Raw genomic sequence first — 20,088 nt, 5'->3', positions numbered from 1 at the left:
AGCCAATAGTTGAGGTAGGGGAATATCAGACTGCCTTGCTGATGAACACTGGATGCTACAGGAGAGAGTACCTTTGTAAACGCTGTCAGGAGGCCAAAAGGAAGACCCCTGTACTGAAAGTGTTCTAGGCCCACCATAAAGCACAGGAATCACCAGTGTCCTAAATTAATGTCTATATGGAAGTAGGCATCCTTCAAATCAAGGGCTGAAAAGCAGTTGCCTTCATTTAAGGAGATGACTGAGGCCAAGATGGTTATCCTGAATCTTAAATGACATATGAAGACATTCAGCCATCTGAGGTCCAGGATAGGTTTCCAGTCCTCCTTTTTGGGAGCCAGGAAATATCTGGAGTAAAAGCTCTTGTCCCAGTGTTAAGGGTGACATAGTCTGTATCTCCTCAGGTGAATTAGGGAATCGCCCTCTTGTTTGAGAAATGCCTTGTGAAAAGGGTGCCTGAAGAGGGGTTTTGTAGAACGGGCAGAAAGGAATTCTACAGTGTACTCTGCCAAGATGGTTTCCAGATCCTATTTGCCAATGTGTTATGCTGCCACATCAGAAGGAAACAGCTCAGATGGCCACCGAAGGGTGCACTGAGTGGTTGAGTGGAGAAAGGTTGACTTCTTGGTGGGAGGCTGGGAGTGAAAGGAGGATGGTGGTGGAGTAATTCTGCCTCTGCACGGCATCCTTTGGAATGTCTTACGTGGTTCAAAGACCCTTTGATGATAGAAGAGCTGAGAGGCAGGGTAGTTTCTATGAGAATATGGCCTAGAATATTTCCTCCGGGATGCAGGGGGATATATTCCCAAAGAGCTGAGCATGCCATGGACAGTCCTTAAGGCAATGGAGTAATTCACCAGTTCTCTAACTAAACAGATTTTTACCCTTGAAGGGGAGATTTTCCACTGTTGCCTAGACCTCTCTGGGGGACCCTGAGGATTGCAGCCATGAAGTCTGCTCATGATAACCAAAATCATCATGGAGCATGAGCTGTATTCACTGCACTGAGTGACGCTTTGGCAACTAGTTTCCTTTAATCAAGGATGGCCTGGGGTCTAAACTCCTGTGGCAGTTTGTTGTAATTAGTAAAGTCATACTTGGACATTAATACCTAGTAATTCACTACACGGAAAAGGAGGCTGGCAGACAGGAAGTTCTTTCTGCCAAAGAGATCTAGCCTCTTGGTATCCTTGTCCAAAAAAGTGGAGCTAGATGGCATAATCTGTTACGTTCTGTGACAACCTGGGCCACGAGAGAGTTCAGATTACAATGGGAAAATTAATATTCCCCACCGTTGGATGGAACAAAATACTTCTTTTCTGCCATTTTCAGGATGAGGTCAAATGTAGCTAGGGTGTACAAACCTTAAGAGGTCCAAATAGTGCCTATAATCATCTGGTGGTGAGGATGAGGCCAGTGTCATTTGCTCGTCTAGAGAGAAGGAAGAAAGAGCTGCTGGTGGACTGGCTGTTCTACTTCCTAACCCTAACCCAAAATACAACATGGTTTTACAAAAGGTAGATCGTACCAAAGCCAACCTTATCTCCTTCTTTGAGAAGGTAACAGATTTTTTAGATAAAGGAAATGCAGTGGATCTAATTTACCTAGATTTCAGTAAGGGCATTTGATACGGTTCCACATGGGGAATTATTTGCTAAATTGGAAAAGATGGGGATCAATATGAAAATCGAAAGGTGGATAAGGAACTGGTTAAAGGGGAGACTACAACAGGTCATACTGAAAGGTGAACTGTCAGGCTGGAGGGAGGTTACCAGTGGAGTTCCTCAAGGATCGGTTTTGGGACCAATCTTATTTAATCTTTTTATTACTGACCCTGGCACAAAAAGTGGGAATGTGCTAATAAAGTTTGCGGATGACACGAAGCTGGGAGGTATTGCCAATACAGAGAAGGACCAGGATATCATACAGGAAGATCTGGATGACCTTGTAAATTGGAGTAATAGTAATAGGATGAAATTTAATAGTGAAAAGTGCAAGGTCATGCATTTAGGGATTAGTAACAAGAATTTTTGTTATAAACTGGGGATGTATCACTTGGAAGTAACAGAGGAGGAGAAGGACCTCGGAGTATTGGTTGATCACAGGATGACTATGAGCCGCCAATGTGATATGGCCGTGAAAAAAGCTAATGTGGTCCTGGGATGCATTAGGAGAGGTATTTCCAGTAGAGATAAGGAGGTATTAGTACCGTTATACAAGGCACCAGTGAGACCTCATCTGGAATATTGTGTGCTGTTCTGGTCTCCCATGTTTAAGAAGGATGAATTCAAACTGGAACAAGTACAGAGACGGGCTACTACGATGATCCGAGGAATGGAAAACCTGTCTTATGAAGTGAGCTGTAGCTCACGAAAGCTCATGCTCAAATAAATTGGTTAGTCTCTAAGGTGCCACAAGTACTCCTTTTCTTTCTGTCTTATGAAAGAAGACTCAAAGAGCTTGGCTTGTTTAGCCTAACCAAAAGAAGACTGAGGGGAGATATGATTGCTCTCTCTATATATATATCAGAGGGCTAAATACCAGGGAGGGAGAGGAATTACTTAAGCTCAGTACCAATGGGGACACAAGAACAAATGGATATAAACTGGCCATCAGGAAGTTTAGACTTGAAATTAGACGAAGGTTTCTAACCATCAGAGGAGTGAAGTTCTGGAATAGCCTTCCCAGGGAAGCAGTGGAGGCAAAAAGACATATCTGGCTTCAAGACTAAGCTTGATATGTTTATGGAGGGGATGGTATGATGGGATAGCCTAATTTTGGCAATTCATTGATCTTTGACTATTAGCAGTAAATATGCCCAATGGCCTGTGATGGGACGCTAGACAGGGTGGGATCTGAGTTATTACAGAGAATTCTTTCCTGGATGTCTGGCTGGTGAGTCTTGCCTACATGCTCAGGGTTTAGCTGATCACCATATTTGGAGTTGGGAAGGAATTTCCCCCCAGAGCAGACTGGCAGAGGCCCTGGGGGTTTTTCACCTTCCTCTGCAGCGTGGGCACGGGTCACTTGCTGGAGGATTCTCTGCACCTTGAAGTCTTTAAACCACGATTTGAGGACTTCAATAGCTCAGACATAGGTCAGGGGTTTGTTACAGGAGTGGGTGGGTGAGATTCTGTGGCCTGCGTTGTGCATGAGGTCAGACTAGATGATCATAATGGTCCCTTCTGACAAAGTCTATGATTCCTTGAGGTACTCTGCATGAGGAGATTCGCTAGGCTCCTCCCTGGTAGGGGACCTCTATCCATTTTATTGTCCAGGGTTCTCATCATCAAGGGGCCTACTGTAAGGGTCCCAGAGATTCCGTATGGCCAGTGGGTAGGATTGTATAGGTATGACAGACAGACCCATGGAGTACCATTGGTCCCTAGACTAATGTGCTCCACGGGGATGAGATGGGACCTGGAAGGCTCTGAAAGCCCTGTCAGGGGAGCTCCTGGTATTGCCGATTGTGATCATCGGAGGAATAAGAATCATCTGAGTCTACTGATGGAGCCAGTGGTACTACTCATAACACTCGGACTAGAGGAAGGAACTGGCAAGTGGCATACCAATGTCAGCACCTCTACTCCACAACTTGGGGCTGGTGAGTGACGTGACATCACTGTACAGGTATCCCTGGACAAAACTGGATCTGAAAGGCTCAACAATTCTGGATCCATGTAGATTGCCAAGTCCTCAAGCAGGGAATATCAAGACTTAACAGGCGGAGGGTGAGAGGGGCTTGTAATGTAGGTGGATCTGCCGTTGCAGGCTTGGGTCCGGCAGTCTTCTTGCAATTCAGTACTGCTGCTACAGAAGCTGAACAGTTCCTTCTGTCCTTAGATGGTGCAAGGAATGGTCCTGCCCCTTGTGTAGATGGTTTTGGAGTGTTCACTGCTCTTGGTATGGTCAGTGCTGGCACATGTTCTCCGTGAGCTCTAGACACACCTGTACCTGGGTGTGAAGTCTCATTTGGTACTGAGGGTAACAGAAGGGTGGAATCCCCCTCCCCCCACCAATAAAGAAAACTACCTAACACCAACAGCTAACTAAGAAAAAAAATTACATACATGAAATTCAGGTAGAAAAGCTAGCAGAAGCCTGGGACATTGGAGGGTTCGGTGTCAAACCATGAGCAGTAGAAAGGAACTGGAGAGTCCGTCTCCCCTGATGCCCTCGCTTCACAGCATAAGGAAGGCAGAGGGTGCAGACACAGACCAATAGACATTACTACAGAAAAACATCTTCTGGCTTCATGCACATCCACAGTGAATGCCCACTGGGACCAGCATTAAAAGAAGAACTTCAATCACTGCAATATCATTAAGGGTGCATCAAATTAAATCATATGACAAAACTAACACTTTTTGAGTTAAATACCCATTTTATTTTATTTTGTCTATATTTCATAATTTTTATACATTCTTTCAATCCTTACCATATATTCAGCCACATACCGCAATTTCCAACTCCTCCTTAAATACTCTATAAAATCTCATTGTGCATTTGCATACAGTAGCTAAATTAAGTAAGTTTTGCTATCTACATTTTAAATTTCCATTGGCATAGAGCACCTCCTCCAATGGAATTGCCCATAGAAAGAAATCCTAGTTTGCTTGGGCATTTTTACACACTAATTTATTCATTACACTGACGTAGACCAGGAAGGATTTTCACAGACAGGTTCCAACCCACAAGCCCTCCTTAATAAATTAGAAGGTGATAAAGATCTAGATTACCTTGGAAATATCCTCTCCAATTCTTCCCGGTGGGGTATGTACGAAATCGGAGGGTTGTCAAAGTACAGAAGAGTGAGGAACACAGATCCTGCATGAGCACGAAATCTATCTATTTTTTCAGCCGATTGCTGGGCCACACAGCACATAAGCTGTTTACAGCTACAAATTAAGAGACAAAAAACTAATTCAATCCATCACATCACAATAAATAAATAAATGTACATACTTTAAACAGAAATTTCTTGAAATGGTTAAAAATAATTTCTTGCACCCATTGCACTATCTAAAATATTGAACTGTGGAATGGGATTGCTGTTTTATTCTATTTGACTTTTTATAGTGAACATTTAGATAATGCATGACATTACCTACTGTGGTAAAGAATCTTTAAGAACAGCCACAAGTTAATTTGTAAAACACCTCCAGATCCAAACAACTAGATGATAGTAATATTAACTATACCTTGCACTCACGTAGCACCTTCCATCCAGAAAGATACCAAGATGCTTTTTATGGACTGGGTGTTGTATATGGATCACCAGTGAAATTCAGCCACCATTAAGTTTGGAATGTAGCAAAAACTCTGTTGTAACTGTTTAATTGAGTCATTACTTCACCTTTTTTATGTGTCTGTCCAACCCAACCTGTTTTTCTTCCCCTAACTCATGTATCTAGATTGTAAGTCCTTCAGGAAAGAGAACTCTCCCTTCTATGAGGCTCCACCATACCTTTGGGCATGGCACAAATTACAATAGTAGCAAATGAGAGAAACAAGACAGGTGAGGGTAATATCCTTTATTGGGTCGGCTTCGTTTGGTGGAAGAGACAAGCTTTCAAGCTTTACAGAGCTCTTCTTCAGATCTGGAAATAGTAACCAGTGTGTTACAGCTACATACAAGATGGGTCAGATAGTTAAGCACAAGGGGTTAAAACATGTTGCAGGAGACCACTTCAAATAAAGTGGGCAATTGACACCACTGCAGTCATAGGACAAAGGAGGGTTAGTGGGTTACAAATTGCTGTAATGAGCCACAGAACCCGATATCATAACGAATGTGGAGAATTAGAAGAATTCTTCCACAACAAAGATACCACCACCCACAGCTACTACAATTAATGCCCCCCAACAATCATAAGAAAGAATGAATAATCTCATTGGACACCCCTACTGGACAAAACTACACAGCTGATCATTATATCAATTGCTTAGGGGGGAAAATCGACTGTGAAATCCTTAACAGAACATCACATCCACCACAATCTCTCCACTGTGGACGGGACAGCAATACAGTTCCTGAAATCCAGACATCAGATAATGATCAAACAGCACACAAAAGGGGGGAACCCATTGTAGTCTTCAATTATGACATCAGTGAGGTCAACTGACAACTGTCAGACACCACGTACTATAAAGAACTCCACCTCATACCACAATTCAACCAGGAATATCAAATCCTTCCCAAAACTTCAAGAGAAACTCTACAACCTCATCCCCCAAAAACCCAACCCAGGGACCTTCTACATGCTTCCCAAGATACACAAACAAGAGAACCCAGGCAAACCCATTATGTCTGTCCATGGCTCTCTTTCTGAAGTAATATTAGGACTCTCAGAAACCATCCTCAAACCGCTCAGCACACAAAGGGCCAGTTTCCTCCACGACACAACTTACTATCTCCAGAAATTCCACAACATTAACCATCTCCTGCAGAACACCATCCTTGCCACCATGGATGTCACCTCCCTATATACCAGCATCCCTCACCATGACAGCATTGCCTCAAATATTTACAAGGCAATAGACAACACTTATATATCCATCCCAAACACATCACCACATACTTCCATTTCATCCCCACCTACAACAATTTTACATTTAAATAACAAACTTTGTCCAAACTATGGGAACAGCCATGGGTACACTAGGGTGGCTCTCCAATATGCCAACCTCTTCATGGACCACCTTGAGGAAGAATTTCTTGAAAAATACACACAAAACCAACTATATGCCTGAGATACATTGAAGATATTTCCATTTTCTGGACAGGTGACCTAAACTCCCTCAGATTTCCACCACAACTTCAACCACCACTGACCCATCCATCAAATTCTCTCTAGAACAGTCACACACCACCACTGACTTCCTGGCTGCCACTATGAGCTTCAACAGTGGAACCCTACAGACAACTACATACAAGAAACCCATGGATCGCTACACTTACCTCCACAGATCCAGTAACAACCCCTGACACACCAAGAAATCGGTTATCTACAGCCAGGCACTCAGATGTCACAGAATATGCTCCCAGGAAAAAGCCTGGGATAAACAGCTTAACACTCTTAAAACCACTTTCATCATAAAAGGACACTCCACCAGAGAAGTAGATTTCATCATGGAATAGATCACCCAAATGCCCCGAGAGAACCTGTTTCAATACAACTTGGGAAAAAACCCAACCAACTGCACAACCCTAGTTGTCCCCTACCATCCCACACTGGAACCCATATGGGGTATCAACAAAAAATTAAAGCCCATACTTGATATGGACCATATCCTGACAGAAATCTTTCATGAACCACCTCTGTTAGCTTTCAAACAACCCCCCAACCTCACTATGCTCATCATCAGAAGCAAGCTCCCCACAGACCAGGACACGCCACTCAAAGCAGCACCAGACCCTACCAGAACAACAGATGCAAAATGTGTGGACATTTCTCCACTGCTACCCTAATCAATATCCCCCACAAGACCTTTCAAGATCCATGGGTCCTACTAATGCCTATCACAACATGTGGCACAACTCATCCAGGGCATCAAATGCCCCAACAACTACTATGTGGGTAAAATCAGACAATCATTCCACTCTCAAACGAACTCACACAGAAAAATGATAAAAGACAAAAACACCTCATCACCCATTAGTGAACACTTTTCATAAAGCCATCACTACATATCTGCCCTCTCAGTTTTCATGCTCAAAGCAAATCTGGACAATCCCTTAAAAAGACGAGCCTCGGAACATAAATGAATCACTCCGTTAAACACTGCAAATCATGACCTCAAAAAGAGACACTGACTGCAGAGGTATTAATTGCTCACTTCATTTTAAGTGGTCTCCTGCCACATGTGTTAGCCCCTTATGTTTAACAATCTGTCCCACCCTGTATATAGCTGTGACACTCTGGTTACCTTTTCCAGACCTGAAGAAGAGCTCTGTGAAGCTTCAAACCTTGTCTCTTCCACCAAAAGAAGTTGGTCCAACTGAAGATATTACCCTCACCCACCTTGTCTTTCCCATATCCTAGGATCAATATGGTTATAACACCACTGCAAATAGTAGTAGTAAATATAACTAGAATTACTTGCATTATAGTTTAATCAAGACACCCAGGCTAACGCACCTATTTTAGCAAATATGACAAGATTTTTCATCTTCTGTCAAGCCATCAGGCTTACTATTTTAAGTATCATCTAAAATTTAACTTCTGGGACAACGAACTATTGCACAGAATCAGTTGAGGCATAAGATAAGTACCGTTTCAAAGAGTTCACTTACTACAGCACCAAGAATTTTCTGTACAGGTCTCTCAATAAATAACTAATAATCATAATAAAAGGAAAAGGTGCACTGTCAAGGTTCCTTCCCCACTCTGAACTCTAGGGTACAGATGAGGGGACCTGCATGAAAGACCCCCTAAGCTTATTTTTACCAGCTTAGGTTAAAACTTCCCCAAGGTACACAAACTTTTACCATTTGTCCTTGGACCTTATGCTGCCACCACCAAAGTGTTACACAAAGAACAGGGAAAGAGCCCACTTGGAAACGTTTCCCCCCCCCATAATATCCCCCCAAGCCCTACACCCCCTTTCCTGGGGAAGGCTTCATAAAAAATCCTCACCAATTTGTATAGGTGAACACAGACCCAAACCCTTGAATCTTAAGAACAATGAAAAAGCAACCAGGTTCTTAACAGAAGAATTTTAATTAAAGAAAAGATAAAAGAATCACCTCTGTAATCAGGATGGTGAATACTTTACAGGGTAATTAGATTCAAAATATAGAGAATCCCTCTAGGCAAAACCTTAAGTTACAAAAAGACACAAAAACAGGAATACACATCCCATTCAGCACAACTTATTTACCAGCCATTTAAACAAAACAGAAATCTAACGCATATCTAGCTAGATTACTTACTAAGTTCTAAGACTCCATTCCTTTTCTGTTCCCAGCAAAAGCATCACACAGACAGACAGACCCTTTGTTTCCCCCTACTCCAGATTTTAAAGTATCTTGTCTCCTCATTGGTCATTTTGGTCAGGTGCCAGCGAGGTTATCTTAACTTCTTAACCCTTTATAGGTAAAAGGACTTTGCCTTTGGCCAGCAGGGATTTTATAGCACTGTATGCAAAAAGATTGTTACCCTTCCCTTTATATTTATGACATGCACATAGTTAGCTGACTGGTTTATCCACTCTATTCTGTAGATCCATATTGATTTCTGAAGTTCTTATGTAGGTTCTGCTGCAGGTGAACCTACATCAGCTCTAATGTCTGGATTCTGTGGGTTATTAAGAATACAACACAAAATAAATCAAAATATGGAGAAATTGTGTTTCTGGCTTGTGTTTCCTTTTTCATTATATTAAAAAAGAAGAATTAGGCCAATACGAAGTCAGCTATGCTCTCTGTCAAGTTCTAGGACCCTGATTAGAGATGCAATACTCTTCTAACAACTTTCTACCAAGTTAGTTCCAAGACCCTACATAAATATGCAAATCTGTTCTTCTGACTCATCCCAGTGTCAGACCAGGTGAGTTTTATTGCCATCAAACCAGAAATATAAAAGGGTAAGAGTCTCTCTGAGGAAAAGAGAGCTAGGGATAGGAACAGAAAGGTTCTGCAAAGAAATATTTGGGGACCAGTATTCCCGAGGCCATGCACCCTGCTCACTACATTTCCCCTCCCTCGATGGCTTGCTCTCCAGCACCCTCACTCACTTTCACTGGGCTGGGGCAGGGAGTTAGGTGCAGGAAGGGGTGAGAGCTCCTGGGTGAGGCCAGAAATGAGGGATTCAGGTGCGGGAGGGGACTCCGGGCTGGGGCAGGTGGTTGGAGTGCGAGAGGGGGTGAGGGCTCCAGCTGGGGATGCGGGCTCTGGGGTGGGCTGGGGATGAGGGATTTAGGATGTGGGAGAGGCTGCGGGTTGAGGCAGGGAGTTGGGGTGCAGGGGAGGTGAGGACTCCATCTGGGAATGTGGGCTGACGATGAGAGGTTTGGGGTGCAGGATAGGGCTCTGGGTTTGGGGGCGGCTCAGGGCTGGGGCAGGGAGTTGGGGCTCGGGGTGCAGGCTTACCTCTGGCAGCTCCCAGTCAGTGGCACAGTAGGGGGGGCTAAGGCAGACTTCCTGTCTGTCCTGGCACCGCGGACTGCAGTGCGCCCCAGAAGCGGCCAGCAGTTGGTCCGGCTCCTAAGCAGGGGGGCCAGGAGGCTCCATGTACTGTTCTTGCCTGCAGGCACTGCCCCCACAGCTCCCATTAGCTGCGGTTCCTGGCCAATGGGAGTGCAGAGCTGGTGCTTGGGCAGCGCACGGAACTCCGTTGCCCCCCTGCCTAGGAGCTGGAGCTGCTGGCCACTTTCGAGGTGCAACACAGAGCCAGGACAGGAAGGGACTAGCCTGCCGTAGCTCCACAGCACCGCCGATCGACTTTTAACAGCCTGGTCAGCAGTGCTGACCGGAGCCACCAGGGTCCCTTTTGGACCGGGTGTTTCGGTCAAAAACTGGATACCTGGTCACCCTAGCTGTGATTTTTATGAAAAGCTTTGTAAATACTTGGTAAGAGGTATTACATACAGTATGCAGGCAATATTATACGTATGGTCACATACTCTTTAACAGGGACTGGAAATTACCAAACATGAAATCACAAAACAGTATGCAAAAAGCACAAGCTACTTACATGTTAGCATCCAGCAACTCTGGTTCATTCTGTACCAAAAAAAGTGTCACCTCCATTAAACTTGTCATAGCAGCTTCTCGTACCCTGTGGAAATGAAATACAACAATTTTAAAATAAATGCACAGATATAATTCATCTAATCCAGGGGTCGGCAACCTATGGCATGCGTGCCAAAGACGGCACGTGAGCTGATTTTTAATGGCACACTGCTGCCTGCCGGGTCCCAGCTGCCGGCCCCGCTCAGCCCGCTGCCGAACCCAGGCTGGGACCCCAGCAGGCAGCAGCATGCCATTAAAAATCCTGCCAGCCCCGGCCCGCTCTTCTCTGCCCCCCGCCCCCACGGGGGCAGGGTGAAGAAGCTTGGTCCTGGCAGCTGCTGCAGGGCAGACAAGGTCCCCCTCCCCATCCTCTTCCCCCAGTATGCTGGGTGCCTGCCCCTCCTCCTCTCCCTCCCTGCCGCCGATCAGCTGATGGCCCTTGCAAGGAGGGGGAAAAGCGGAGTTGTAGCGCGCTCACTGCTCCGGGAAGGAGGCGGAGAAGAGGTGGGGACGGGGCCGTGGGGAAGGGGGGTGGAATCAATGCATATCCCCTCCAGCCCCCTGCCGTGAGTCACTCTGGGCAGGGGACTGGGAGCACCCCCCATGACCCTAGCCCACACCCCCAGCCCTCTGCTCTGACCCCTGCACCCCCCTCACACACACCCCAGCCTCCTGCCCTGACCCCTGACCCCTGCACCCCCCCGACCCCAGCCCTGACTCCAGCACGCCCCCACACCCCATGCCCTGACTCCTGCACTCCCCTCACATGCCCCTAGCCCTCTGCCCTGACTCCTGCACCCTCCTTGCACACCCCCAGGCCCCCCCACACCCCATGCCCTGACTCTTGCACCCCCCACATTCCCACCCCATCCTGAGTACCAAACGAGAGCTCCTGCACCCCCACCACCACATTCCCATCTGCACCCCTCACACCAAATGGGAGCTGCCCAGGTAAGCACTCCACACCCAAACCTCCTGCCCCAACCCTGAGCCCCCTCCCTCATTCTAGCTCCTGGACAGACAATACACCCCAACCCCCAGCCTGCACCTTCACTCCCAGCCCTGTGCTCAGTGCATTCCCACCCTCAGCTCAGTGCAGAGAGAGGACGAGAATGGGCTAGAACCAGGGAGAAGGTAGATACCTACTCTATGTGGGCAGGGCTGGGATCCCAGACCAGAAGCGGGCTGAGAGGGGCCGGCGGCCGAGACCCTGGCTGAGCGGGGCCGACGGACAGAACCCCAGACTGGCCGCCGGCCCCGCTCAGCCCACTGCTAGTCTGTGGTTGTGGCTGCCAGCCCCTTGCCAGCCGTGGTCTCGGCTGCAGGCCCCGCTCAGCCTGCTGCCGGCCTAGGTGAACGGAACCCCGGGCTAGCAGCAGGATGAGTGGGACGGCAGCATAAGATCAGCATTTTAATTTAATTTTAAATGAAGCTTCTTAAACATTTTGAAAACCTTGTTTACTTTACATATGGCAATAGTTTAGTTATATAATATATAGACTTATAGAGAGAGAGACCTTCTAAAAAGCATTAAAATGTATTACTGGCATGCAAAACCTTAAATTAGACTGAATAAATGAAGACTCGGCACACCACTTCTGAAAGGTTGCCGACCCCGATCTAATCAAACAGATATGTTGGCAAAAAGTTCAAGCTTGGCTGCTGAAAGTAGGCACCTAAAAAATAGTATGATATTCAAAATGGCTGAGTACCCCTCAATTCAAAAGGATGAGCTCTCCCATTGACTTCTGCCAAAATATGGATTTAAATACCTAGCTTTAGGCACCCAATGTCAAAGACTGTGGCCATTTATAATGTTTAGTTTGATATCAGTAAGCTTCATATATGTTTATGTCACTTCTATGAGTAGCACTTAATTGTCTTAAACTATTTGGTAAGTATTTGACATACACACAGTGCCTAGGTATTGTGGAATATTTATATATAAAACCTTTCCCACCTTCAGAAGGAAGGGAGGAAAGTGCTTTAAACTTGACTATTAATTGTTTAGAATCTTTCTTTTAAAAAAAGTTCAAGGAAATGTAAAGTGATTTTTGAAACATCATTTCCTTTTATCATCTTTCTGTGGTGGTTGTCTTAACCGTGTATGTTTTATTGAAGTCCTGGCTAATAGGCAAAGGGAAGTGAGCCTCTGTGATTCTATTTATCATGCAAGAATTTAAAGATTTAGCTGGAGTTTGTGTATCAGTACTAAAATATAGTATATTGTCTGCACTATCATTTACTGTGTATTATACATCCCTAATACTCAGTGTAACCTTCATGGAAATTAGCCCTGGTCTACACTAGGACTTTAGGTCGAATTTAGCAGCGTTAAATCGATGTAAACCTGCACCCGTCCACACAATGAAGCCCTTTATTTCGACTTAAAGGGCTCTTAAAATCGATTTCCTTACTCCACCCCTGACAAGTGGATTAGCGCTTAAATCGACGTTGCCGGCTCGAATTTGGGGTACTGTGGACACAATTCGATGGTATTGGCCTCCGGGAGCTATCCCAGAGTGCTCCATTCTGACCGCTCTGGACAGCACTCTCAACTCAGATGCACTGGCCAGGTAGACAGGAAAAGAACCGCGAACTTTTGAATCTCATTTCCTGTTTGGCCAGCGTGGCAAGCTGCAGGTGACCATGCAGAGCTCATCAGCACAGGTGACCATGATGGAGTCCCAGAATCGCAAAAGAGCTCCAGCATGGACCGAACGGGAGGTACGGGATCTGATCGCTGTTTGGGGAGAGGAATCCGTGCTATCAGAACTCCGTTCCAGTTTTCGAAATGCCAAAACCTTTGTGAAAATCTCCCAGGGCATGAAGGACAGAGGCCATAACAGGGACCCAAAGCAGTGCCGCGTGAAACTGAAGGAGCTGAGGCAAGCCTACCAGAAAACCAGAGAGGCGAACAGCCACTCTAGGTCAGAGCCCCAAACATGCCGCTTCTATGATGAGCTGCATGCCATTTTAGGGGGTTCAGCCACCACTACCCCAGCCGTCTTGTTTGACTCCTTCAATGGAGATGGAGGCAATACGGAAGCAGGTTTTGGGGACGAAGATGAGGAGGAGGAGGAGGAGGTTGTAGATAGCTCACAGCAAGCAAGCGGAGAAACCGGTTTTTCCGACAGCCAGGAACTGTTTCTCACCCTAGACCTGGAGCCAGCACCCCCCGAACCCACCCAAGGCTGCCTCCTGGACCCAGCAGGTGGAGAAGGGACCTCTGGTGAGTGTACCTTTTAAAATACTATACATGGTTTAAAAGCAAGCATGTGAAAGGATTACTTTGCCCTGGCATTTGCGGTTCTCCTAGATGTAGTCCTAAAGCCTTTGCAAAAGGTTTCTGGAGAGGGCAGCCTTATTGCATCCTTCATGGTAGGACACTTTACCACTCCAGGCCAGTAACACGTACTCGGGAATCATTGTAGAACAAAGCATTGCAGTGTATGTTTGCTGGCATTCAAACAACATCCGTTCTTTATCTCTCTGTGTTATTCTCAGGAGAGAGATATAATTCATGGTCACCTGGTTGAAATAGAGTGCTTTTCTTCAGGGGACACTCAGAGGAGCCCATTCCTGCTGGGCTGTTTGCCTGTGGCTAAACAGAAATGTTCCCCGCTGTTAGCCACGGGGAGGGGGGAAGGTTGAGGTGGTAGTCACGCGGTGGGAGGAGGCAAAATGCGACCTTGTAACGAAAGCACATGTGCTATGTATGTAATGTTAACAGCAAGGTTTACCCTGAAAGAGTGTAGCCACTGTTTTATAAAATGTGTCTTTTTAAATACCGCTGTCCCTTTTTTTTTCTCCACCAGCTGCATGTGTTTCAATGATCACAGGATCTTCTCCTTCCCAGAGGCTAGTGAAGCTTAGAATGAAAAAAAAAATGCACTCGCGATGAAATGTTCTCCGAGCTCATGCTGTCCTCCCACACTGACAGAGCACAGACGAATGCCTGGAGGCAAATAATGTCAGAGTCCAGGAAAGCACAAAATGACCGGGAGGAGAGGTGGCGGGCTGAAGAGAGTAAGTGGCGGGCTGAAGAGAGGGCTGAAGCTCAAATGTGGCGGCAGCATGATGAGAGGAGGCAGGATTCAGTGCTGAGGCTGCTGCAGGACCAAACCAGTATGCTCCAGTGTATGGTTGAGCTGCAGCAAAGGCAGCTGGAGCACAGACTGCCACTACAGCCCCTGTGTAACCAACCGCCCTCCTCCCCAAGTTCCATAGCCTCCACACCCAGACGCCCAAGAATGCGGTGGGGGGGCCTCCGGCCAACCAGCCACTCCACCACAGAGGATTGCCCCAAAAAAAGAAGGCTGGCATTTAATAAATTTTAAAGTTGTAAACTTTTAAAGTGCTGTGCTTAAAGTGCTGTGTGGCATTTTCCTTCCCTCCTCCACCACCCCTCCTGGGCTACCTTGGTAGTCATCCCCCTATTTGTGTGATGAATGAATAAAGAATGCATGAATGTGAAGCAACAATGACTTTATTGCGTCTGCAAGCGGTGATTGAAGGGAGGAGGGGCGGGTGGTTAGCTTACAGGGAAGTAGAGTGATCCAAGGGGCGGGGGGTTTCATCAAAGAGAAACAAACAGAACTTTCACACCGTAGCCTGGCCAGTCATGAAAGTGGTTTTCAAAGCTTCTCTGATGCGTACCGCGCCCTCCTGTGCTCTTCTAACCGCCCTGGTGTCTGGCTGCGCGTAACCAGTGGCCAGGCGATTTGCTTCAACCTCCCACCCCGCCATAAACGTCTCCCCCTTACTCTCACAGATATTGTGGAGCACACAGCAAGCAGTAATAACAGTGGGAATATTGGTTTCACTGAGGTCTAAGCGAGTCAGTAAACTGCGCCAGCGCGCCTTTAAACGTCCAAATGCACATTCTACCACCATTCTGCACTTGCTCAGCCTGTAGCTGAACAGCTCCTGACTACTGTCCAGGCTGCCTGTGTACGGCTTCATGAGCCATGGCATTAAGGGGTAGGCTGGGTCCCCAAGGATACATATAGGCATTTCAACATCCCCAACAGTTATTTTCTGGTCTGGGAAGAAAGTCCCTTCCTGCAGCTTTTGAAACAGACCAGAGTTCCTGAAGATGCGAGCATCATGCACCTTTCCCGGCCATCCCACGTTGATGTTGGTGAAACGTCCCTTGTGATCCACCAGAGCTTGCAGCACTATCGAAAAGTACCCCTTGCGGTTTATGTACTCGGCGGCTTGGTGCTCCGGTGCCAAGATAGGGATATGGGTTCCGTCTATAGCCCCACCACAGTTAGGGAATCCCATTGCAGCAAAGCCATCCACTATGACCTGCACATTTCCCAGGGTCACTACCCTTGATATCAGCAGATCTTTGATTGCGTGGGCTACTTGCATCACAGCAGCCCCCACAGTAGATTTGCCCACTCCAAATTGATTACCGACTGACCGGTAGCTGTCTGGCGTTGCAAGCTTCCACAGGGCTATCGCCACTCGCTTCTCAACTGTGAGGGCGGCTCTCATCTTGGTATTCATGCGCCTCAGGGCAGGGGAAAGCAAGTCACAAAGTTCCATGAAAGTGCCCTTACGCATGCGAAAGTTTCGCAGCCACTGGGAATCGTCCCAGACCTGCAACACTATGCGGTCCCACCAGTCTGTGCTTGTTTCCCGAGCCCAGAATCGGCGTTCCACAGCATGAACCTGCCCCATTAGCACCATGATGCATGCATTGGCAGGGCCCATGCTTTCAGAGAAATCTGTGTCCATGTCCTGATCACTCACGTGACCGCGCTGATGTCGCCTCCTCACCCGATATCGCTTTGCCCGGTTCTGGTGCTGCAGATACTGCTGGATAATGCGTGTGGTGTTTAATGTGCTCCTAATTGAAAAAGTGAGCTGAGTGGCCTCCATGCTTGCCTTGGTATGGCGTCCGCACAGAAAAAAGGCGCGGAACAATTGTCTGCCGTTGCTCTGACGGAGGGAGGGGCGACTGCCGACACGGCTTACAGGGTTGGCTTCAGGGAGCTAAAATCAACAAAGGGGGTGGCTTTACATCAAGGAGTATTTCAGGCAGGACTTCACGGAGGGTTCCAATAAGAAATGGTGCACCTAAGTTATCGTTCTTATTGGAACAAGGAGGTTAGCCTGGCCTCTGATTGATACATGGCTAGATTTACCTCGCTGCACCTTCTCTGCGAGTGACTGCAGTGTGACCCAGAGGAATGAGTCCCCTAGACAGGGGAGGAGGCAAATGAGTACAAAACAAATCTGGTCTATTTCTTGTTTTGACCCACTCCATCTATCTTTTACATCTTTGGCTGGCAGCAGACGGTGCAGAAGGACTGCATGCCATCCACATCTCATGGCTGCTCGGCAGAAGATGGTACAGTACGACTGCTAGCCATCCTCATCTCTTGCCTGCCTGGCAGAAGATGGTACAGTACGACTGCTAGCAGTCCGTATCGCCTGCCCGCTCACCGTAAGACGGTTCAATAGGACTGACTGCAGGACTAAAGAGAATGACCTGGTCAAGTCACTCCAAATTTAGTCCCTGCGCCCATGTCTGCCCAGGTGCTCCCAGCCGACGTGGACAGGAGCACCTCGGACAAAACGAGGACGGCTACCAGTCGTACTGCACTGTCTGCTGCCAGAAGGCAATGGGTTGCTGCTACTGTGTAGCAAAGCCGTACCGCATCTGCCAGCACCCAGGAGACATAGGGTGACAGTTACCTGAGCGGGCTCCATGCTTGCCGTGGTATGGCGTCTGCACAGGTAACTCAGGAAAAAAGGCGCGAAACAATTGTCTGCCCTTGCTTTCATGGAGGGAGGGAGGGAACGGGGGCCTGACGATATGTACCCAGAACCACCCGCGACAATGTTTTAGTCCCATCAGGCATTGGGATCTCAACCCAGAATTCCAATGGGCAGCGGAGACTGCGGGAACTGTGGGATAGCTATCCACAGTGCAATGCTCCGGAAGTCGACTCTAGCCTCGGTACTGTGGAAGCACTCCGCTGAGTTAATGCACTTCATGCACTTAGAGCATTTTCTGTGGGGACACACACACTCGAATATATAAAACCGATTTCTAAAAAACCGCCTTCTATAAATTCAACCTTATTCCGTAGTGTTGACATCCCCTTTCATGCACATTCTCATTTCAAAACAAAGGACTATCATTTGTATTTAAAGGATTCTCAGAAGTGTCATATTTGTGTAAAGTTCTAAGTTTTATCTTCTCAACCAGAAAAAAATTCTGTAATTCAAAACATGTTAACTGCATATAAGCAAAAAGAAAAGGAGTACTTGTGCACCCTAGAGACTAACTAATTTATTTGAGCATAAGCTTTCGTGAGCTACAGCTTTCGCTCAAATAATTTGGTTAGTCGCTAAGGTGCCACAAGTACTCCTTTTCTTTTTGCGAATACAGACTAACACGGCTGTTACTCTGAAACCTGCATATAAGCAGAGTTCTGTAGTTTTGTGGCTTAATTATAAATACCAGAAAATTATGTACGTAACACTATGAGGTACTTGTAATATTTATCTTTTCTATATCTTAAGTATATTGAATATGGTGCAAAAGTTTTCTGCCTTCATAATGATTAAATATGATCATTTCAATATAAAGGCTACAAGGTAAATAAAGTAACCATTTTAAAGAACAAAATGTCCCCATCCCTAAAAGTCATATCATCTTATAAACTCACAGGTACTGAAAGTTAACTTCTTTCTAGCATATGGGAAATACAGGGGTAGATCCTCAGCTGGTATAAATTTTAAAAGCACTCAAGGACCACCTGCCCCATCAAATTTGCCACATCAACCCTCCTGGCAGCATCTTCCCTTTTCAATACAAACTCATCATAGTTCCTCAAACTTTATGAGAATTGCACCTATATATTGTGAAGAAAACATACCCTTGTGCTTCTGTAGAATTTCCAAGGGCAATACAAGGTGATTGTGTATGAAGTCTAAGAATGGGTGATCCACTTATAAAGTGTTAGTAAGAAAGTTATACTACTTAGAAAACAAATGATGAAACTCAATATAACAGCTTGGCAATCTTTCATCACGGAGTATTTTCTCTTGTTCATACAGTAACTTACTATTAGATATTCTTTTTTAACATCTGTAGACAGATTGGACAAGTCCCAGCAAACAATCTGTCATAAGGAATGTTAAGTTCTCATATGAAAAGTAAAGTTGATTAACTTTCCCACAAAACCTTCAAAGAAAAAAAACACACACTAAAGAAAAGGTCTCTTTCACGCAGAAATTGAGATTTTTTTTTCTACAGTTCTTCCACCTAAATCTATTTGTTTGAAAGAAACTAAACTAGAAATACTCACACTTTAGGGGCCAGTTTTTCAAAAGTATACAGCTTTTAACAGTCTCCAGTGAGAACTGCTTTCTTTAGTTACATGTTATTGTTGATTTTGGCTGGCATTGTCAAAGGAGCTTTATGGGAGGTTAGCACCCAAATCTCACTTGAATTTCAATGACAGCTACATCCCTTAGGATCCTTTGAAAATCCGAGGCTCTACTGAAGATTTTATTTTTAATTAATGACAAAAGTAGAGGGAGGAATGGGAAAGTTAATCAGGGCAAGTCTACATGGGTTAATTGACCAGAACAGCTACTGCAGAATACGCTATTCCACACGGACACTCTTATCCCGGAATAAGAGGCTGCACACACAAAGACCTATTCTGGAATAGTTTATTCTGCAATAGCCATTCCAGTAATTGCCCCATGTAGACAAGCCCTAACAGTGAGGAAGTAGGAGGGAAAAGGGACCGGTCCAGATTACCACCAACCGAAGTATGATTACCAGTCAGGGATTTGTAACATCACAGCAATGGTGAGTCTTCAGGAGGTGTAGGAAGGAGGATTCTTGTTTGTTTCCAGTTGCTGTATCCTACTTAATGCAGCACAAATCATCATCAAATAATTCCCTAATATTAATTTTTCCACATAAGCAATTAATGTAGTTGCCACACAGATGTTATGTGATTGTGAATGAGAAACAAACTGGTTCACAAGACAATCGCTATGAAGAGGTGTTCCATTCTGGGTGAGAGAACCCATGTCCTAAACTTATGGCATTGAATTAAAATTGCAATGTTTGGTCAAACTCCTATTAAAATGTCTGTGCAGCTGCATTTACTATTGAATGTACTTAAAATGGCTTCTGAAAATTTCAGCACATTAGGAGGCATGTCAAATACTTTTGCCATAAGGCTAGCATATCAACAGCTGAATGGTAGATGCTGAAGAAGGGAGGACTGTGTATGAGAAAAGTATTTACTCTTAAACCTTCAGAAAAGAAACATTAGCAAATGCATGTTTCTGGGATCACGCTCCCATCACAT

At 45.8% G+C, this 20,088-nt stretch overlaps 1 protein-coding gene across 4 annotated transcripts in view; it reads right to left on the bottom strand.

Moving 5' to 3' along the window:
- The window catches only part of TBCD (tubulin folding cofactor D), a 259,864-nt gene that overhangs the window by 43,738 nt on the left and 196,038 nt on the right, over positions 1 to 20,088 (bottom strand). For all 4 annotated transcript variants that reach the window (XM_084646626.1, XM_084646625.1, XM_084646628.1 and 1 more), the window contains exons 31-32: positions 10,695 to 10,778; positions 4,737 to 4,895 (exon numbers count right to left, since the gene is read on the bottom strand). In XM_084646626.1, the coding sequence (XP_084502752.1) occupies positions 4,737 to 4,895; positions 10,695 to 10,778 (243 nt within the window). The remainder of the gene's footprint in view (positions 1 to 4,736; positions 4,896 to 10,694; positions 10,779 to 20,088) is intronic.

The sequence above is a fragment of the Lepidochelys olivacea genome (assembly GCF_965140295.1).
Source record: "Lepidochelys olivacea isolate rLepOli2 genome assembly, chromosome: 14".
Lineage (NCBI taxonomy): Eukaryota > Metazoa > Chordata > Testudines > Cheloniidae > Lepidochelys > Lepidochelys olivacea.
This window is presented reverse-complemented; position numbering and strand designations above follow the sequence as displayed.